At 46.4% G+C, this 22470-nt stretch overlaps 1 protein-coding gene across 1 annotated transcript; it reads left to right on the forward strand.

Annotated features, from left to right (window-relative positions):
- The first annotated feature begins 2211 nt into the window (after positions 1-2211).
- On the forward strand, positions 2212-22116 carry LOC120372513 (olfactory receptor 52K2-like). The gene is made up of 2 exons (XM_039489700.1): positions 2212-2233; positions 21617-22116. The coding sequence occupies exons 1-2, from the start codon at positions 2212-2214 to the stop codon at positions 22114-22116; spliced, it is 522 nt and encodes a 173-aa protein (XP_039345634.1).
- Positions 22117-22470: the final 354 nt, after the last annotated feature.

Raw genomic sequence — 22470 nt, forward strand, 5'->3', positions numbered from 1 at the left:
TACCGACCACCTGACCAGGATGGTGATAGTGACTGTGAAAATTAGAGAGGCTATTAAAATAAAATAATATTAAAATAAAAAACTCAGTTATAATGGGAGATTTCAATTATCCCCATATTGACAAGGTACATGTCACCTGAGGACGGGATGCAGAGATAAAGTTTCTTGACACCTTAAAAGACTGGTTCTTGGAGCAGCTAGTCCTGGAACCCACCAGAGGAGAGGCAATTCTTGATTTAGTCCTAAGTGAAACACACGCTGTGATACAAGAGGTGAATATAGCTGGACTGCTTGGTAATAGTGACCATAATATAATTAAATTTAAAAACACCACAGCGGCTGAACATTGTCCCATTTCATTTCAGAAAGGGGAACTACACAAAAATGAGGAGGTTAGTTAAACAGAAATTAAAGGGTACAGCGCCAAGAGTGAAATCCCTGCAAGCTGCTTGGAAACTTTTTAAAGACACCATAATAGAGGCTCAATTTAAACGTACACCCCAAATTAAAAAACACAGTAAGAGAACCAAAAAAGTGCCACTGTAACTAAACAACAAAGTAAAAGAAGCAGAGAGAGGCAAAAAGGCATCCTTTAAACAGTGGAAGTTAAATCCTAGTGAGGAAAATAGAAAGGAGCATAAACTCTGGCAAGTGAAGTGTAAAAATATAATTACGCAAGCCAAAAAACAATTTGAAGACCAGCTAGCCAAAGACTCCAAAGTAATACCGAAACCAAATTTAAGTACCTCAGAAGCAGGAAGCTGCTAAACAACCAGTGGGGCCACTGGACAATCGAGGTGCTAAAGAAGCACTCAAGGACGATAATGCCATTGCAGAGAAACTAACTGAATTCTTTGCATTAATCTTCACGGCTGAGGATGTGAGGGAGATTCCCAAACCTGAGCCAATCTTTTTACATGACAAATCTGAGGAACTGTTCCAGATTGAGGTGCCATTTGAGGAGGTTTTGGAACAAATTGATAAATTAAACAGCAATAAGTCACCAGGCCCAGATGGGATTCACCCAAGAGTTCTGAAGGAACTCAAATGTGAAATTGCAGAACTACTAACTGTGGTATGTAACCTATCATTTAAATCAACTTCTGTACCAGATGACTGGAAGGATAGCTAATGTGACGCCAATTTTAAAAAGGGCTCCAGAGGTGATCCCCGCAATTACAGGTCAGTAAGCCTGACTTCAGTACCGGGCAAACTGGTTGAAACTATAATGAAGAACAGTATTGTCAGACACACAGATGAACATAATTTGTTGGGGAAGAGTGAACATGGTTTTAGTAAAGGGAAATCATACCTCACCAATCTACTAGAATCCTCTGATGGGGTCAACAAGCATATGGACCAAGGGGATCTAGTGTACATAGATTTTCAGAAAGCCTTTGACAAGGTCTCTCACCAAAGGCTCTTATGCAAAGTAAGCTGCTATGGGATGAGGGGAAAGGTGGTCTCATGGATTGGTAACTGGTTGAAAGATAGGAACCAAAGGGTATGACTAAATTATCAGTTTTCAGAATGGAGAGAGGTAAATAGTGGTGTCCCCCAGGGGTCTGTTCTGGGACCAGTGCTATTCAACATGTTCGTAAATTATCTGGGAAAAGGAGTAACTAGTGAGGTGGCAAAATTTGCAGATGATACAAAATTACTAAAGATAGTTGAGTTTCAAGCAGACTGCCAAGAGCTACAAAAGGATCTCACAAAACTGGGTGACTGGGCAAAAAAAATGGCAGTTAAAGTTTAATTTTGATAAATGCAAAGTAATGCACATTGGAAAGCATAATCACAACTCTACATATAAAATGATGAGGTCTAAATTAGCTGTTGCCACTCAAGAGATTTGGAGTCGTTGTGGATAGTTCTCTGAAGACATCCACTCAATGTGCAGCGGCAGTCAAAAAAGCGAACAGAATGCTGGGAATAATTAAGAAAGAGATACCTAACAGGACAGAAAATATCATGGTGCCTCTATATAAATCCATGGTACACCCACATCTTGAATACTGCCTGCGTACAGATGTGGTCGCCCCATCTCATAAAAGATATCTTGGAATTGGAAAAGGTTCAAAAAAGGGCAACAAAAGCGATTAGGGGTGTCATAAACAGATAGTTAAGGGTTAACGCCTTTTTTTATCTGTAAAGGGTTAAGAAGTTCACCTAGCCTAGCTGACACCAGACCAGAGGAACCAATGGGGGAACATGATGTTTCAAGAGAATGGAGGTAAGTTTCCTTTGTTTAGAGTCAGTTTCAGTTTTGGCCGGAGTGGAAAAGATCAAGGAATCAGCCTCTTATCAGAGTAGTGAGTACTAGAAAAAGAATAAATAGGTTTATGTTTATTTTCTTGTGTAACTTGTCTTGTGCAATTAGAGGAATCATCAAATTGGGATTTCTTTTGTGTATCTAAGGTTTTGCTCAGGGGAACATCCTCTTTGTTTTAAATCTGTTGTCTGTGAGAGTAGCTTGTATGCTAATCTCTCAGAGGTTTTTCTTTCACCTTTCTTTCTTTAATTAAAAGTCTTATTTTTAAGAACCTGATTGATATTTTCCTTAGCTAAGATCCAAGGGGGTTGGATCTGGACTCACCAGGAACTGGTGGGGGAAAGGAAAAGGAGGGGGGGATGACTAATTCCTCGTTGTTTTAAGAACCAAGGGTTTGGATCGGTGTTCACCAGGGAATTGGTGGAGGAGTCTCTCAAGGCTACCCAGGGAAGGGTTATAATAATTGGGAGGGAAAGATTTTGGGTGGAGGAGACAGAGTTTCCCAAATGACTCAAATATTTGGGTGCTGGCAGCAAAACCAGATCTAAGGTGGTAATTCAGCTGAGAGGTTCTCATGCAGGTCCCCACATATTTACCCTAAAGTTCAGCGTGGGGGTGAAACCTATTACAAGGGGTATACTAATCTGCTCAAGATAGTTAAGACCAAAGCAGATTGTGAAGAACTTCAAAAAGATCTCACAAAACTACGTGATTGGGCAACAAAATGGCAAATGAAATTTAATGTGGATAAATGTAAAGTAATGCACATTGGAAAAAATAACCCCAACTACACATACAGTATGATGGGGGCCAATTTAGCTACAACGAGTCAGGAAAAAGATCTTGGAGTCATCGTGCATAGTTCTTTGAAGACGTCCATGCAGTGTGCAGAGGCGGTCAAAAAAGCAAACAGGATGTTAGGCATCATTAAAAAGGGGATAGAGAATAATAAATCCATGGTACACCCACATCTCGAATACTGTGTACAGATGTGGTCTCCTCACCTCAAAAAAGATATACTGGCACTAGAAAAGGTTCAGAGAAGGGCAACTAAAATGATTAGGGGTTTGGAGAGGGTCCCATAGGAGGAAAGATTAAAGAGGCTAGGACTCTTCAGCTTGGAAAAGAGGAGACTAAGGGGGGATATGATAGAGGTATATAAAATCATGAGTGATGTTGAGAAAGTGGATAAGGAAAAGTTAAGTACTTATTCCCATAATACAAGAACTAGGGGTCACCAAATGAAATTAATAGGCAGCAGGTTTAAAACAAATAAAAGGAAGTTCTTCTTCACGCAGCACACAGTCAACTTGTGGAACTCCTTACCTGAGGAGGTTGTGAAGGCTAGGACTATAACAACGTTTAAAAGGGAACTGGATAAATTCATGGTGGCTAAGTCCATAAATGGCTATTAGCCAGGATGGGTAAGGAATGGTGTCCCTAGCCTCTGTTCGTCAAATGGATGGCAGGAGAGAGATCACTTGAGCTTTGCCTGTTAGGTTCCCTCCCTCTGGGGCACCTGGCATTGGCCACTGTCGGTGGACAAATACTGGGCTAGATGGACCTTTGGTCTGACCTGGTACGGCCATTCTTATGTATGGACGGCTTCCATATGAGGAGAGATTAATAAGACTGGGACTTTTCAATTTGGAAAAGAGACGGCTAAGGGGAAATATGATTGAGGTCTATAAAATCATGACTGGTGTAGAGAAAGTAGATAAGGAAGTGTTGTTTACTACTCATAACATAAGAACTAGGGATCACCAAATGAAATTAATAGGCAGCAGGTTTAAAACAAAGAAAAGGAAGTATTTCTTTACACAACAGAGTCAACCGGTGGACCTCTTTGACACAGGATGTTCTGAAGGCCAAGACCATAACAGGGTTAAAAGAAGAACTAGATAAATTCATGGAGGACAGGTCCATCAATGGCTATTAGCTAGGATGGGCAGGAATGGTATCCCTAACCTCTGTTTGCCAGAAGCTGAGAATGAGCAACAGGGGATGGATGACTTGATGATTCCCTGTTCTGTTCATTCCCTCTGGGGCACCTGGCACTGGCCTCGGTCGCAAGACAGGATACTGGGATAGATGGACCCTTGGTCTGACCCAGTAGGGCCATTCCTATGTTCCTAAGACATTTTGTCCAGTAATACTGGAGCAAATTCATCACCTGTGCTAAGGGCCCTGGGATGTTTAATGACTGTGCAGAAGAGAAAGGACCCCAGACTAACTATCCCATCACGCCCATGTTGCACTGGGATTGTTAAGCAGGTGAGCTCTTGAGCAAGAGATGGGTACCTGTGAATCCTGAGATGGAAGCATCTTCCCTGGGAATCCTCCTCAGGTAGCCGTGTCCCACACCTCTCTCACTGCAGCATCTGCAGCAACATCCCACGCTGAGAGCGAAACAGGTGTGTGCACAATTTATAATATAGCTCTGTGCAATCCCAGTGTGGATCACTCAGCCTCTAGTGGAGAAGCTGCATCTGGATGTAAACAGGCTGGAGACAAGCCTGTCTGCACTTCTGTGCTATTTATCCAGCTTTAGGAGTAAACAGTAATTAAGGGACCTTCCCAAAGGGAGATGAGAACTCTTGGGATCTGTGCTGAGTCAGAGAGGAATTGGCTGCTCTGTGTATTTGTGTATATTTAAAAATTCTAGTCAATTAGGAAGAAAGTGTCGTTAGGGAGAGTGTCTGGGTCTCCATAGGGCCAGATACCCTATAAATGCCCAGGAGGGATGGGTAGGTAGTAGACAGACAGATCTGGGGATAGATGACTTAGGGAGATACGAACACTTTCTGCAGCCGTATTGGCCTGTTGCTAAGGGATCAGAAATCTGTAATTCTCATCGGTAACGATCATCAAACTGTGCAGGACCTTTCACTGAAGGATCTTCAACACACTTAGCAAATCTGAGGCTTTCAGAACTAGCTGGGGTTTGTGAGCTCCCTGCCCCTGTGAGGTGGGGGTCAACTCCGAGACTTCAATTCCGCTGCCCCTCAGAGACCTGCCAACGCATCACAGTCACTGGGGTCGCTTTGGGGGAACAGACGCAGTAAAACCAACACCAACAGAATGTTCCAGTGGACAGAGGGCAGCCAGGGGCCTGTCCTGGGCACAGAGGCCTAACCTCCCCCCAAAGCAGCATTGGAAGAAGGGGGTCCTTATAGGCAGGACACAGACTGGATTAATGTTTGCTTTAGGTTTGTTCTCTCCCTCTTCAGTCATTTCCTCCCAGGGTCTTTCCGCTGGAATTGAAATCGAATGTTCCAGGCTGAGTCAGACTTTCCATCACTGGGCGGCTGGAGGGCGCTTGGATTCCCACAGCTGAACTCGCTGCCTGCTCCTCTGGCTAATCGTCATGGAGGTCTCCCTCCCATCCCCGTCCCCTCGGCTCCTGAACCCAGTCGCGAGGTGCTGCCCCCTGGTAGCTCAGCTGCCGGGATCCTGATCTCACTTTCGCCCCTGCCCCACTCCTGATCCCACTGCTCACTCCAACCCCGTTCCAGCCCCTGTCACATTGCCCGCCCCTTTCCCCTCAACCTTCCACACAGTTGCTGACCCTGGGCTTGTCTCCTTCCCTTTCTGCTTGGACAACCCTCAGGGGGAGTTTTCTTGTCTCTCTTCCCTGACCCTTTAGGGGCTGCTCTCTTCCCTCCGCTGCCCCCTCCCTTGACGGGGATAGGGATGGGTTGCTCTGCATCACTGAGGCAGGTGCCATGCCAGGGATCTTCCCCCTGTTTGCCCGTCTCTGTGGGCCACGGAGTCATCACAGAGGCCCAGCCGGAGAACAATCGCAGGTCTGTGACCCCATCCCACTCTGTGCTGTGGGACGAGCTACATCGCTTCCTGTGGACACCTGTGGTTTGAAGGGTAAGATCAGCGCTCTCTCCAGCACTGGGAGGACTTTCACCTCATCCTCCTGGCTGTGACGGCCATTTGGAGGAGGGAAGGGAGAAGGGAGAAGGGAGGCAGGATGTTGTGGCCTACCAGCAGGCCTGCAACTTCCATGACTGCCTGCTGGCTTTCGGGGTCAGTCATGGATTGTTGTGAGGCCCGCTGGGGGTCTCCAGCACTGCTGCCAGTGGGGGATCTTCCCCAGATCTCACTACAACACTGACCATCTTTGCCACCTTACCCACCAAGGGCCGCAGGTGGATCTCCACAGGTGCCAGATGCTCTCCTTCCTTCAGGAGGCAGGATACTCTGATTTTCCTGCAGGAGATCTACATAGATCCAGCCACCAAGGCTAGTTGGCCTCTCAAGTGTAGGGCGGGGTGTACTTTAGCCACCTCAGTGCTCATTAGGCTGGGGTAGTGTAACAATGCTGCCCTCATGGAACACAACTGAAAGGGCAAATTCAGGACAAATTGCTTAAAGCAGGGCAGTCACAGCCCCAGGTTAGAGTGCCAATGCACACCAAGGCAAACCAAACCAGCCAGACAGAGAGGACTTCGGTCTCACCCCACTGGCTAACCACAAGTCACACAAGCAATTCCCTCAGACACTCCAGTTTCCCAGTATCACCATCAGTGCCACTTGTTATGGGGACAAATAGTTATGAAAAACAATGACCCAGTAAAAAAGAAAGGTTCTCCCGATCCCAAAGGACAAGCCTCAGACCCAGGTCAATATACAAGTCAGATCTTACCCACTAATCACGCTGTTGCCAATCCTCTAGAATCTAAAATCTAAAGGTTTATTCATAAAAAGAAAGAAATATACATGAGAGCTAGAATTGGTTAAATGGAATCAGTTACATACAGTGATGGTCAAGTTCTTGGTTCAGGTTTGTAGCCGGGACGGAATAAGCTGCAGGTTCAAATCAAGTCTCTGGAACATCCCCCGCTGGGATGGGTCATTCAGTCCTTTGTTCAGAGCTTCAGGTTGTAGCAAAGTCCCTCCAGAGGTAAGAAGCAGGATTGAAAACAAGATGGAGATGAGGCAGCTGCCTTTTGTAGCCTCTTCCAGGTGTAAGGACCTCTTTGTTCTTACGGTGGAAAACTACAGCAAAAACGGAGTTTGGAGTTACATGGACAAGCCCCATGTCCATGCATGACTTAGTTCTTTACAGGCGGCAGCCATTGCTCAGGTGTCATCTTGAGCATCCCCAGGTAGACTTCTTATGTGGATTGGAGTCTTCGAAGATCCATTGCCGTTAAGTATTTCTTTATTGGGCACTTAATTGGCAAATTCATTTCTCAAGAAGCTGACCAAATGCTTTACCAAGGCTCCTTCAGAATCAAAACACACCGATATACAAGTACAAAGACAATATTCATAACTTCAACTACAAAAATTATACGCACAGAGATATCATAATCATAATTAACAAATCATAACCTTTCAGACACCTCACATGACAACCTTTGTACAATACTTCCTGCAAATATACAAACAGTGGTTGCAACAATGATTTATACGGTCACAGGTTAGTCATTAACGTCACAGGTGACCACCCTGTTCTCCCCTGACCTATGGCCCGAGGAGCTGGGGGTCGCCAAGGTCATGCCAGGTCACCTGCTGCACCTTCGGGCCTGTGTGGAGGGGCTGAGGTTGAATTTAGTCAATGTGTACACCCCAAACTCAGGCCCGGAGCGGGTGTGTTTTTGTGAGCAGGCGTCCGCCTTCCTCAGCACCTTGGATCTTCGCGAGTGCCTGGTTCTGGGCAGGGATTTTAATACTCCCCATTGAGGACTGGGATAACTCAGAGGCATCCTTAGGGAGATCATTGACGATCATTCCCTGCTGAACGTCTGGCGCGATCACCACCCGGATGGTTACTCCACCTTCACGTATGACCGGGTGGATTTTGATTGGTAGCGCCACTCCCGGTTGGACTGCATTTATCTATCTCACTTCCATCTCGCAGGGGTCCACTCCTCCAGCATCTGAGCAGCCCCGTTCTCGGACCACCATTTCCTGGCCATGATGGCCTCTCTCACCTCTGGGGGGCTGGCGCCTGCCTATTTGGCACTTCAATAATAGCTCACTGGAGGACATGGAGGGGGAGGGATAGCTCAGTGGTTTGAGCATTGGCCTGTTAAACCCAGGGTTGTGAGTTCAACCCTTGAGGAGGCCACTTAGGGATCTGGGGCAAAAATTGGTCCTGCTAGTGAAGGCAGGGGGCTGGACTTGATGACCTTTCAAGGTCCCTTCCAGTTCTAGGAGATTGGTATAGCTCCAGTTATAAAATCCTGGGAGCTCTGGCTGGCCTGGCAGGGGCAGCGGCATGCCTTTCCTTCAGCACATAGCTTGTCTGTTCTCCAGCCACCACACTTAAAATCATTACCAGTATCTCAAAGCCACCAGCTGTGCCCAGACCCTGCTCGACTACACCACTGTGACGGGTTCAATCACAGAGCCCCCCTTGGGAGCTGCCAAGTGATGTGCCAAGACTACTTCTGCCCCTGTCTTCTCTGCCCTGTCAGCTCAGGACCCCAGCACCCTGTCTTGCTGAGCCAGAAATGCCCGTCTGCTCCAACACAGACCCAGGGTCTGAACCACGTCCCCTAACAGCTGTAGGCTTAACTGAAAGCAACTTCATGAGGTGTTCCTGTCTTTAACACTCAGATGCCCCACTGCCAATGGGAGCTTATACAGGGTAAACTCATAAATTGTTCACCCTCTATAACACTGATAGAGAGATATGCACAGCTGTTTGCCCCCCCCCCAGGTATTAATACAGACTCCGGGTTAATTAATAAGTAAAAAGTGATTTTATTAAATACTGAAAGTAGGATTTAAGTGGTTCCAGGTAGTGACAGACAGAACAAAGTCAATTACCAAGCAAAATAAAATAAAACATGCAAGTCTGAGCCTAATACAGCATAATCACAACTCTACATATAAAATGATGAGGTCTAAACTTACAGGTAAAACAGAGTCATCTGCAGACAATTGTCCTGGTTCATGGGAGTCATCAAGATTCCAAACCACCATTAATGGCCCATACTTTGCATAATTACAATAAGCCCTCAGAGTTATAGTTCATATTTCTAGCTTTATATACAAGAGTGGTACATTTATACAAATAGGATGATCACACTCAGTAGATTATAAGCTTTGTAATGATACCTTACAAGAGACATTTTGCATGAAGCATATTTATATTCCCACTCATTAGCATATTTTCATAAAATCATATAGACTGTGTCACAATTAGGAAAACCTTTTTCAGTAGGAGGGTGGTGAAGCACTGGAATAGGTTATCTGGGGAGGTGATGGAATCTTCATAGGTTTCACCCCCACTCTGAACTTTAGGCTACAGATGTGGGGACCTGCATGAACACTTCTAAGCTTAATTACCAGCTTAGATCTGGTTTTGCTGCCACCATCCAGATGTCTGAGTCATCTGGAAAACACTGTCTTCCCCCCAAAAAACCTTCCCCTCCCTGGGTAGCCTTGAGAGACTCCTCCACCAATTCCCTGGTGAGTCCAGATCCAATTCCCTTGGATCTCAAAAACAGGGAAAAAATCAATCAGGTTCTTAAAAAGAAGGCTTTTAATTAAAGAAAAGAAAGGTAAAAGAAAAAAAACATCTGGGAGACAGCATACAAGCTGATTTCAGACAACAGATTTAAAACACAGGATGTTCCCCTGGGCAAAAACCTTAGTACACACAAGAATACCCAAATTTGATTATTCCCCTAGTTGCACAAAGACAAGTTACAAAGAAAATAAACATAAACCTATTTATCCCTTTCTAAAACTTACTACTCTGATAAGAGGCTGGTTCCTTGATCTTTTTCACTCCGGCTGAAACTGAAACTGACTCTAAACAAAGGAAACTTCCCTCCTTCCTTTTGAAACATCTTGTTCCCCCATTGGTTCTTCTGGTCAGGTGTCAGCTAGGCTAGGTGAACTTCTTAACCCTTTACAGGTAAAAGAGGCATTAACCCTTAACTCTCTGTTTATGACAGAGGGGGATCGTAACCCTGATGAGGGGATATGGGGGGGGGGCTTCCACCTATAGTTTGTGGGCATGTGGCCACCGCCACAGCGAGTGTCCGACCTGCAGCACAGCCAGGGCCTGGGCTGTTTGCGATGTACGCTGCAGCTGCACCACTCTTAGGTCTCCCGTGTAGTCGCTCTGTGCCGATGGGACATGCTCTCCTGCTGGCAGAATTAAACTACCCCCAACAAGTGCCTCCCGCTGACATAGCGCTGTCCACACCGCTGCTCTTGTCGGTCAGCAGGGTGTTTTTTCACACCCCTGGCCGACAAAACTTTTACTGACAAAAGTGCCAGTGTAGACAAAGCCTCTACCTTGCCTATAGGGCCCCCCTTCTTCCAATGCAGCTTTCAGGGGGAGGTGGGGTGAGGCCTCTATCCCAGGACAGTGGGGAGCTCACAATCTCCAGCTAGTTCTGAAAATCTCAACTTCACTTTCAGAGGATGGTGAAGGCTCAGGCTCCCTGTAGCAGGGTGGTCCCCTGCTACTGCCCTGAAGGGCTTAAAACAGCCCTGGGGGAAGGTTGTGGCTGGGAGCTCCTAAGCTGGGCTGATTGGGAAGTGGCTGCAGCTGGGCCACACCCCAATCTGGCCACAGCTGGCCTGGATAAAGAGGCTGGGAGCCAGGAGCTCAGGAGTCTCTCTCTGTCTGTAGAGTGAGATGGGCCTGGCTGCAGAGAGCTGGACACAGGGTACCTGAGTGAAGCAGGGCTGGGGAAAGGCAGAGGAGCTGGGGAGCTCCAGCCTGGAAAGCCCCAGGCTGGGGCCTAGCACAAGGCCAACAGGTACTGGGAGTTGCAGAGGGCAGCCCAGGGGTAGGCCAAGGCAGCAGGTCCAAACCCTCCTTGCCAGTGGTGAGTGGCTGATCCTGCAGCCTGCCCCAGGGTGCGGGGCTAGACAGTGACTGGCAGTTGCCTTATACTGAGGTGAGGTGGGGATAGTGGGTTGGGGGTTCCCCAGGGAGGGGAGACCCTAAGACTGAGGGGTTACTGCCAGGGGCAGTGCCCCAGATAAAGGGGCACTGGGTCCAGGGAGGGACACAGGGGCAGAGGACAGGCAGATCACTGGCCTGCAGAGGGCGCTCCAGAGCTGAATTGAGCTAATTCCCAGGAGTCACCAGCAGGAGGTGCTGCGGGGGTGAGTCCACTCGTCTACACTCCCTCTTCCAGCCTTTCCTCTGCATCCCACCCAACAAACAGGCCCTGCCAGAGCAGGAGTCCATTCCCTCTTGGTGTGATGGAGAGACTGTGGTTACGGCAGGGAAGTCAGGACTCCTGGGTTCTGTCTGTCATCCTGCCACTCAATCTCTGTGAGACCTTGGCCAAGTCACCTCTCCCTGTGTCTCACTTTCCTATCTGTATAATGGGGATTTGTTCATAGTGACTTTCCTTTGCTAGGTGTGTTGAAGATCCTTCAGTGAAAGGTGCTGCACAATTTGATGATTGTTACTGATGAGAATTATTGATCTCTGATTCCTTAGCAACAGTCCAGTATGGTTGAAGAAAGTGTTTGTATCTCCCCTATCTCCAGATCTGTCTATCTACCCATCCATCCTGGGCATTTACAGGTATCACACCCTGTGGAGACCTAAGCACTATCCCTAGTTTTCTTCCTATTCAACTATAATTTTTAAATATACACAAATGCATAGAGCAGCCAATTCCTCTCTGCCTCAGGGGAGCACCCAAGAGTTCTCACCTCCCTTTGGGAAGGTCCCTTAATTGCTATTTACTCATAAATGTGGATAAATAGCACAGAAATGCAGACAGGCTCGGCTCCGTCCTGTTTACATCCAGATGCAACTTCTCCCCTAGAGGCTGAGCGAACCCCCTTGGGATTGCACGGAGCTATATTATAAACAATGCACACCCCTGTGTCGGCTCTCGGTGTGGGATGCTGCTGCAGACGTTGGGCTGAGAGAGGTGTGGGACACGGCTACCTGAGGGGGATTCCCAGGGAAGACATTTCCGACTAAGGATTCACAGGTACCGTCTCTTGCTTAGGAGCTCCACTGCTCGACAAACCCAGGGCACTCTGAGTGTGAAGGGACAGAGAATAGGTCTGGGGTCCTTTCCATTCTGTGGAGCCGTTAAACATCCCAGGGCCTTTGCCACAAGTGATGAATTTGCTCCAGTATCACTGGCCAAAATGCCACTCTTTGCTGGTGGCCTCGAGCCCTGAGGTGGCTGCATTTCAGCAGCACAGGGGATCCTTCAGGATGGAAGGTGTCAGTAAATGTACAATACAAGGCCAAATTCTGAGGCCATGGCCCATAGTTTGCTCAGACCCCACAGAGACAAAACTCCCCGTGGAATAAAAACTGATGAAAGAGCTCAGGACCCAGCTGTGTGTTAACACACAGACACCGTCACCTCCTGCTCCTGCATTTCATGGCTCTGATTGTTCAAGGGGGGGGGGCTGCTGTTTCCTGACTTTTCTCTGCTGGAAAGCATGGAGGTGCTAGGGCTCCTCGCTTGTACAATTCTAAGAAGTTTTCAACATTTACAAGACATCTTCTCTCGCATCTTCATTTGAGAAGTTGGCTGAACTGTTACATCTGAAACTTTCAAAAAAACAACTCAGCCAGAAGCAGACACCCAGTGTGAGAAATTTCAGTCTGAACGGTTATAATTTGGCCAAGTTATAAGCAACTGAAAATCAGGTCTTCTAATGGAAGTGTCAGACAGACTTAACTAACCGTGGAGCCACCAGCACCACCTACAATGGCCAATCCATTGGTGAATCCCATTCAGCTAAACTCTTCTCCAATAATGTTGGTGTCAGGGACTTCCACAGGCCAAATATGGAATATGTAAACAATTTTCTTTTCTCAGTGTTATATGTTCAGATTTTCAATGTAATTGAATGTTCCCTTGTTCATCTGTTGTAAGACACAGTAAATATAAATGTCTGATCTTTATCTTTTCTTTATGAATGAATTCGTAGGGTTCGACGTCAGAAGGCACCATTAGGTCATCCTGTCTGAACTCCTGAATAACACAGGCCATGAAATTTTACCCAATTACCCCTAGATTGAGCTCAGTAACTTGTGTGTGACTAAGGCCTGGTCCACACTAGGATTTTACATTGTAGAATCATAGAGCCACAGGGTGAGAAGGGACCGCAAGGGTCATCTAGTCTTTCCCTGCCTCAATGCAGGATTTGTTGCATCAAAACCATCCCAGACAGATGAGGATCCAGCCTCCTTTGGAAAACCTCCAGCGAAGGAGCTTCCACAACCATCCAAGGCATCTGTTTCACTGTCCTGCTGTTGTTACAGTTAGGAAGTTTTTCCTGAAATTTCGTCTAAATCTGCTCTGCTGTAGTTTGAACCCATTGACTCCTGTCCCACCTGCTGTGGTGAGAGAGAACATTTTTTCTCCATCTTTTTTAATGGCAGCCTTTCAAGTAGCTGAAGACCAGTCTCATGTCCCTGTTCAATCTCCTCTTTTCCAAATTACACATATCCAGTTCCTTGAGCTTTTGCTCGTATGGTTTTGTAGACCGGTCGGACTCACCCCTGCGGCACCTCCTGCTGGTGACTCCGGGAATTAGTTCTCTGCAGCGCTGGAGCGCCCTCTGCAGGCCGGTGATCCGCCTGTCTTCAGGCCCCCCCGTGTCCCTCCCTGGACCCGGTGCCCTCTTACATGGGGTGCTGCCCCTGGCAGTAGCCCCTTTCTCTCTGGGTCTCCCCTCCTTGGGGAACTCCCACTCTCTATCCCCACCTTGCCTCAGTAGTGGCTACTGCCAGTCATTGTCTAGCCCCACACTCTGGGGCAGACTGCAGTATCAGCCTACTCATCACAGGCAAAGGGGTTTGGACCTGCTGCCTTGGCCTACCCCTGGGCTGCCCTCTGCAACCCCCAGTACCTGTTGGCCTTCTGCTAGGCCGCAGCCTGGGGCTTTCTAGGCTGGAGCTCCCCAGCTCCTCAGCCTTTCCCCAGCCCTGGTGCACTCAGGTATCCAGTCTCAAGCTCCCTGCAGCTAGGCCCTTCTCCCTCTCTGAAAGCAGAGAGACTGCCTGTGCCTCTAGCTTCCCTGGCCTTCTTATAAGGCCCTTGGCTCAGTTTGGGGCATGGCCCCAGCTACAGCCACTTCCCCAATCAGCCCAGCCTAAAGCAGCAGCTCTCAAGCCCTGCCAGGCCACTTTTAAACCCCTCACAGCAGGAGCAGGGTCCCCCCTGCTACAGGTTTGTATTCCATCCCTTGGATCCGCTTCGTCTGTCAGCTCTGGATCCTTTCCAGTTTCTCTACAACCTTCCTATACACTGGTGACCCAAACCCTGGGTGGACTCGCTGTGGGAAGCGCACGGTGGGGCAGGAAATGCTGAATGCTCCGAGGTCAGACCCAGGAAGGTGGAAGCTGTGGAAGCTTCTTGCCCTGGAGACAGTCTGCTGAGAGAGAGGAGGCTTCACCGGAGTCCTGCCTGGCTTCATTTGGAGCAGTTCCAGAGCATCGCCCGGGGACTCCATGACACCTTCGGTGCCTTATTTCCAGCTGGCATTTGTCTGGCTTCAGCTTCCAGCCATTGGGTCTTGCTCTGCCTTTCTCTGCTTTACCAATCATTTTCACCCCATGAAAGTCTCTGCTTCATCACCTTTTTGATAAGTTAAATATCTGATGCCCTTTAAGTCTCTCACTGTCAGGCATTTTCTCCAGCCTCCAATCAGGTTTGTGGCTCTTTTCTCAACAGCCTTTTTGAAATGTGGACCCCAGATCTGGACGCAGTTGGTTTCATGTGCAGAGGTAAAATCCTCCCCCAGCTCCAGCTCACCACTACCCTGCTTATGTGTCCAAAGATCACATCAGCCCTTTTGGCCACAGCACGGCACTGGGAGCTCAGAGTGAGTCGGGCGTCCAGAGTGACCCCCTAAATCCTTCTCAGGGTCCCTGCGTTCCATAATACAGTGCCCTCGTCTCTGGGTGCAGCCTGCATTGCCGGTTCATGTGACTGTATTAAAACAGTGTGTTTGTATGGGCCCAGCTCTCCAAATGCTCCAGATCAATCGGTGGGCCTGCCCTGGCCTCCTCATTGTGACCACGCTGCCAATCTTTGGGTTGTCTGCACATTTTTTCTACAGTGATTTTCTATTTCCTTCCAGATCATTGATGAAAATATTGATTAGCATCGGGTTTGAAGCTGATCCCTGCAGAACCCCACTAGAAACATCCCCGTTACCTGACACTGGCCCCTTGACAATGGCTTTCTGAGATCTGTCAGTTAGATAGTTTTTAATACACTTTAAATGTGTTCAACTGATATTGTAGACTGGTCATTTTTTTTATCTGAAAATTTTCACTACTAAATCCAATGTCTCAGAGAAATTGAAGTTTGTTGCATCTGCGCAGTACCCTTGATCAACCAAATGTTCTCTCTCATTAAAGGATGAAATCAGTTTTATTTGACAAGACCGGTTTTCCATAAACCATGTTGTTGACTGGCATTAATGATATTCCTAGAGATTTTTGAACCAACCCCACACCAGCTTCTCCATTGTTTCCTAACCTTGTCACATCTTTTTTTAAATTTCCCTTCATTTTTTAAATACTTTATATCTAACACAGAGCTGTCCTGTATTTTCCCGTTTTTTTGCCGGGCTGCTGACAGGTTGTGTACTTCTACTTCCGAAGGGGATGTGTGGTGGATCAGTCGGTTCATACCTCTCGTGTTCGTAACTCTAAGGTTCTATGTAGATGCTGTTTAACATTCTCCTTGGCAGCTAATGGACTGGGGAATATTTCATCACCTCATGTGATAGGAGCACCTCATACTGCTTCTTTCCAAATGCAGAACAAAACTATTTCTTCAATACATCTACATTTTCTGCATCATTAAGAAGTTTCCTTGCTCCCTCTAGGAATTGGCCTAAACCTTTTCTAGGATTTCTTTTGTTCTTAATATACTTAATAACTTTCTTTTTGTGATCCTTAGCCCTGCCAAGCATGGATAGTTCCCTGACATCTTTTATGTCCCTTATCAATGTTCATAACTTCCCATTTGTATTGCTTGCTATCTCTTTTCCCTTTATCCCCATTTGTATATATTGCTTTTCCTCACATAATTGCTGACTTCACTTTGCGAATGAACTGGCATGACTGTGGAATCAGAACTTTTTAGCTATCCAATAAACTCTTCTTTCCAATTTTTCTGTCTAGATTTTTTCCTCCTAATCAGTTCTCTTGATAATTTTTTCCAGCTTTGGGGAATTACCCATTTTGAAGCTGGTTGGGATCTGTTCTTTGTTTGTCCAATTGAATGTAATCAGTTGCATTCTTTTATTTTGCTCTCCTCTATCATATGCCCCCTTTCATGCCTCTTCTCTGAACTAAACAGTCCCAGATTTTTCGGTCTGTCCACATATGGCAGCCTCCCCATTCATAGAATCATAGAATATCAGGGTTGGAAGAAACCTCAGGACGTCATCTAGACCAACCCTCTGCTCAAAGCAGGACCAGCCCCAACTAAATCATCCCAGCCAGGGCTTTGTCAAGCTGGGCCTTAAAAACCTCTAAGGATGGAGATTCCACCACCACCCTAGGGAACCCATTCCAGTGCTTCACCACCCTCCTAGTGAAATAGTGTTTCCTAATATCCAACCTAGACCTCCCCCACTGCAACCTGAGACCATTACTCCTTGTTCTGTCATCTGCCAGCACTCGGAACAGCCTAGATCTATCCTCTTTGGAACCCCCCTTCAGGTAGTTGAAGGCTGCTATCAAATCCCCTTTCACTCTTCAGTGCCGAATAGAGGGGAATCACTTCCCTCGATCTGCTGGCAATGCTCCTTCTAATACAACCCAATATGCCGGTGGCCTTCTTGGCAACAAAGGCACACTGCTGACACATATCCAGCTTCTCATCCACTGTAATCCCTAGGTCCTTTTCTGCAGAACTGCTGCCTAGCCATTCAATCCCTAGTCTGTAGCAGTGCCTGGGATTCTTCCTTCCTAAGGGCACTTGTCCTTGTTGAACCTCATCATATTTCTTTTGGCCCAATCCTCTAATTTGTTTAGGTCCCTCAGTATCCTATCCCCAACCTCCAGCGTATCTACCACTCCTCCCAGTTTAGTGTCATCTGCAGACTTGCTGAGGGTGCAATTCATGCCATCATCCAGATCATTAATAAAGATGTTGAACAAAACCGGTCCTAGGACTGACCTCTGGGGCACTCCGCTTGGTACCGCTGCCAACTGAACATTGAGCCATTGCTCACTGCCCGTTGAGCCTGACAAACTAACCAACTTTCTATCCACCTTATTAAGGTTTCCTACACCATGATATGTAGGAATTACTGACTCATGAAGCACCATCAAATATGGAATTGGCATTAGTAGGGCCAGTTGTTCATAATTCATTTATCTGAATAATGCAAATGTCATTTTACAGTGTGTTAAGAGTGACCAATCTGCTTCACCCATCAGAACAGCCTCCAGCAGTGCACACAGTGTCTCATATTAACATTTTCTGTCCATCCAGGCATTTGTACTGTGACCATCACCCCTAGACCCTGGGCACATACCGGGAGTCAGGAGAACGTATGATACATACTGGAGACACCGTTCTGCCTCAGAGTTAGAAATGTAGATAGCTGGGTTTGTGATGACCGGGAGAACCGCATGGTGACTTGCCTGCCTGGTGCGAAGGTTGCGGATCTCTCGAGACATCTACACAGACTTATGTGTAGTGCTGGGGAGGAGCCGGTGGTCATGGTACATGTAGGTACCATTGACATAGGGGAGGGTAGGAGAGATGTCCTGGAAGCCAAATTTAGGCTGCTAGGGAAGAGACTGAAATCCAGGACCTCTATGGTGGCATTTTCAGAAATGCTCCCAGTTCCACGCGCAGGGCCAGGTAGGCAGGCGAAGCTTCAGAGTCTCAATGCGTGGATGAGACGATGGTGTAGAGAGGAGGGGTTCACATTCATTAGGAACTGGGGAAACTTCTGGGATGGGGGGAGCCTATACAGGAGACTAAACCGAAGTGGAACCAGACTGCTGGCACTAAACATTAAAAAGGTTGTAGAGCAGTTTTTAAACTAGGAGATGGGGGAAAGCCAACTGATGCAGAGAAGCGTGTGGATCGGACACAGACTTCTCTTAGGGGAGAGTCTGATGATAGAGAATCTCCAGGTTATAGTCAGGAGCAGAGGACGGAAGAGGATAATGTAAGGGCCGGATCAGATGATAAACAGTCACATAAAAAAGAATCTGGCACATCAGAAAAGGGCGGACAAATAAACGGACAAGTTTTTAAAGTGCTTGTACACAAATGCTAGAAGTCTAAATAATAAGATGGGTGAACTAGAGTGCCTTGTGATAAAGGAGGATATTGATATAATAGGCATCACAGAAACCTGGTGGACTGAGAGCAATCAATGGGACACAATCATTCTGGGGTACAAAATATATCGGAAGGACAGAACAGGTTGGGCAGGGGGAGGGGTGGCACTATATGTGAAAGAAAATGTAGATTCAAATGAAGTAAAAATCTGAAGTGAATCCACATGTTCCATAGAATCTCTATGGATAGAAATGTCAAGCTCTAATAAAAATATAACATTAGGGATCTATTATCGACCACCTGACCAGGACAGTAATAGTGATGATGAAATGCTAAGGGAAATTAGAGAGGCTATCAAAATTAAGAATCCATTAATAGTGGGGGATTTCAATTATCCCCATATTGACTGGGAACATTTCACTTCAGGACGAAATGCAGAGATAAAATTTCTCAATCCTTTAAATGACTGCTTCATGGAGCAGCTGGTACGGGAACACACAAGGGGAGAGGCAACTCTAGATTTAATCCTGAGTGGCGCGCAGGAGCTGGTCCAAGAGGTAACTATAGCAGGACCGCTTGGAAATAGTGACCATAATACAATAGCATTCAACATCCCTGTGGTGGGAAGAACACCTCAACAGCCCAACACTGTGGCATTTTATTTCAAAAGGGGGAACTATACAAAAATGAGGGGGTTAGTTAAACAAAAGTTCAAAGGTACAGTGACTAATGTGAAATCCCTGCAAGCTGCATGGGCCCTTTTTAAAGAAACCATAATAGAGGCCCAACTTCAATGTATACCCCAAATTAAGTAACACAGTAAAAGAACTAAAAAAGAGCTTAACAACCATGTAAAAGAAGCAGTGAGAGATAAAAAGACTTCCTTTAAGAACTGGAAGTCAAATCCTAGTGAGGCAAATAGAAAGGAGCACAGACACTGCCAACTTAAGTGCAAGAGTGTAATAAGAAAAGCCAAAGAGGAGTTTGAAGAACGGCTAGCCAAAAACTCCAAAGGTAATAACAAAATGTTTTTGAAGTACATCAGAAGCAGGAAGCCTGCTAAACAACCAGTGGGGCCCCTTGATGATCGAAATACAAAAGGAGCGCTTAAAGATGAGAAAGTAATTGCGGAGAAACTAAATGGATTCTTTGCTTCAGTCTTCACGGCTGAGGATGTTAGGGAGATTCCCAAACCTGAGCTGGCTTTTGTAGGTTACAAATCTGAGGAACTGTCACAGACTGAAGTGTCACTAGAGGAGGTTTTGGAATTAATTGATAAATTCAACACTTCACCGGGACCAGATGGCATTCACCCAAGAATTCTGAAAGAACTCAAATGTGAAGTTGCGGAACTATTAACTAAGGTTTGTAACCTGTCCTTTAAATCGGCTTCGGTACCCAATGACTGAAAGTTAGCTAATGTAACGCCAATATTTAAAAAGGGCTTTAGGGGTGATTCCAGCAATTACAGACCGGTAAGTCTAACGTCGGTAGCGGGCAAATTAGTCGAAACAATAGTTAAGAATAAAATTATCAGACACATAGAAAAACAAATAGTCAACATGGTTTCTGTAAAGGGAAATCATGTCTTACTAATCTATTAGAGTTCTTTGAAGGGGTCAACAAACATGTGGACAAGGGTGATCCGGTGGACATAGTGTGGCTTTCTGGAAATCTTACTTAGATTTCCAGAAAGCCTTTGCTTTGGCTTTCTGGAAATCTAAGTAAGATGGCTTTCTGGAAATCTAAGTAAGATTTCCAGAAAGCCATAGTGTGGCTTTCTGGAAATCTTACTTAGATTTCCAGAAAGCCTTTGACAAGGTCCCGCACCAAAGGCTCTTACGTAAATTAAGCTGTCATGGGATAAAAGGGAAGGTCCATTCATGGATTGAGAACTGGTTAAAAGACAGGGAACAAAGGGTAGGAATTAATGGTAAATTCTCAGAATGGAGAGGGGTAACTAGTGGTGTTCCCCAAGGGTCAGTCCTCGGACCAATCCTATTCAATTTATTCATAAATGATCTGGATAAAGGGGTAAACAGTGAGGTGGCAAAGTTTGCAGATGATACTAAACTACTCAAGATAGTTAAGACCAAAGCAGATTGTGAAGAACTTCAAAAAGATCTCACAAAACTAAGTGATTGGGCAACAAAATGGCAAATGAAATTTAATGTGGATAAATGTAAAGTAATGCACATTGGCAAAAATAACCCCAACTATACATACAATATGATGGGGGCTAATTTAGCTACAACGAGTCAGGAAAAAGATCTTGGTGTCATCGTGGATAGTTCTCTGAAGATGTCCATGCAGTGTGCAGAGGCAGTCAGGAAAGCAAACAGGATGTTAGGAATCATTAAAAAGGGGATAGAGAATAAGACTGAGAATATATTATTGCCCTTATATAAATCCATGGTACGCCCACATCTCGAATATGTGTACCGATGTGGTCTCCTCACCTCAAATAGATATTCTAGCACTAGAAAAGGTTCAGAAAAGGGCAACTAAAATGATTAGGGGTTTGGAGAGGGTCCCATAGGAGGAAAGATTAAAGAGGCTAGGACTCTTCAGCTTGGAAAAGAGGAGACTAAGGGGGGATAGTATAGAGGTATAGAAAATCATGAGTGATGTTGAGAATGTGGCTAAGGAAAAGTTATTTACTTATTCCCATAATACAAGAACTAGGGGTCACCAAATGAAATTAATAGGCAGCAGGTTTAAAACAAATAAAAGGAAGTTCTTCTTCATGCAGCGCACAGTCAACTTGTGGAACTCCTTACCTGAGGAGGTTGTGAAGGCTAGGACTATAACAACGTTTAAAAGGGGACTGGATAAATTCATGGTGGCTAAGTCCATAAATGGCTATTAGCCAGGATGGGTAAGAATGGTGTCCCTAGCCTCTGTTCGTCAGAGGATGGAGATGGATGGCAGGAGAGAGATCACTTGATCATTGCCTGTTAGGTTCACTCCCTCTAGAGCACCTGGCATTGGCCACTGTCGGTAGACAGATACTGGGCTAGATGGACCTTTGGTCTGACCCGGTACGGCCTTTCTTATGTTCTTATGTTCTTATGTTCTTACCATCTCCCATATTACATTTCAGATTCCAACACAAACGACTTCACCAACCCCTCCACCTTCATCCTGCTGGGCCTTCCTGGCCTGGATGCGGCCCCTGTCTGGATCTCCATCCCCTTCTGCGCCATGTACATCATAGCCAACTTGGGGAACTTCACCATCCTGTTCATTGTGGAGAGGGAGCCGAGCCTCCATGGGCCCATATACTCTTTCCTCTGCATGCTGGCCGTCACCGACATGGTCCTGTCTACGTCCATCCTGCCCAAAATGCTGAGCATCTTCTGGTTCAATTCCAGGGAGATCGATTTCAGTGCCTGCCTCACCCAGATGTACTTTATTCTCAGCTTCTCAGTGATAGAGTCTGGGATCTTTGTGGCCATGACTTTGGATCGCTATGTGGCCATCTGTGATCCCCTGAGGCATTCGATTTTCCTGACAAGCTCCCTGGTGGCCAAGATTGGCCTGGCCGTGGTGCTGCGTGGCATCATGCTCATACTGCCCTATCCCATCCTGGCGAGGCAGTGACAAGTACTGTGAGCATATAGCAGTGGTGAAGCTGGCCTGTGCCGACATCCACATCAGTAGTTACTACGGCCTCTTTGTGACATTCTTGGTGATTGCTTTGGATGTGTTTTTTATCGCCGTGTCCTATATGCAGATCCTCAGGGTCATCTTCAGCTTTCCCACAAAGGACGCCCGGCTCAAGACTTTTGGGACCTGCAGCTCCCACCTCTGTGCCATTTTAGCCTCTTATGTCCCATCTCTTTTCTCCTTCCTCACACACTGGTTTGGCCACAATGTGCTCCTGTATTTCCACGTTCTCATGGCCAACAAGTACCTGCTTGTGCCCCCTGTGCTAAACCCCATCATCTACGAGGT

Source organism: Mauremys reevesii, linkage group 1, assembly GCF_016161935.1.
Source record: "Mauremys reevesii isolate NIE-2019 linkage group 1, ASM1616193v1, whole genome shotgun sequence".
Lineage (NCBI taxonomy): Eukaryota > Metazoa > Chordata > Testudines > Geoemydidae > Mauremys > Mauremys reevesii.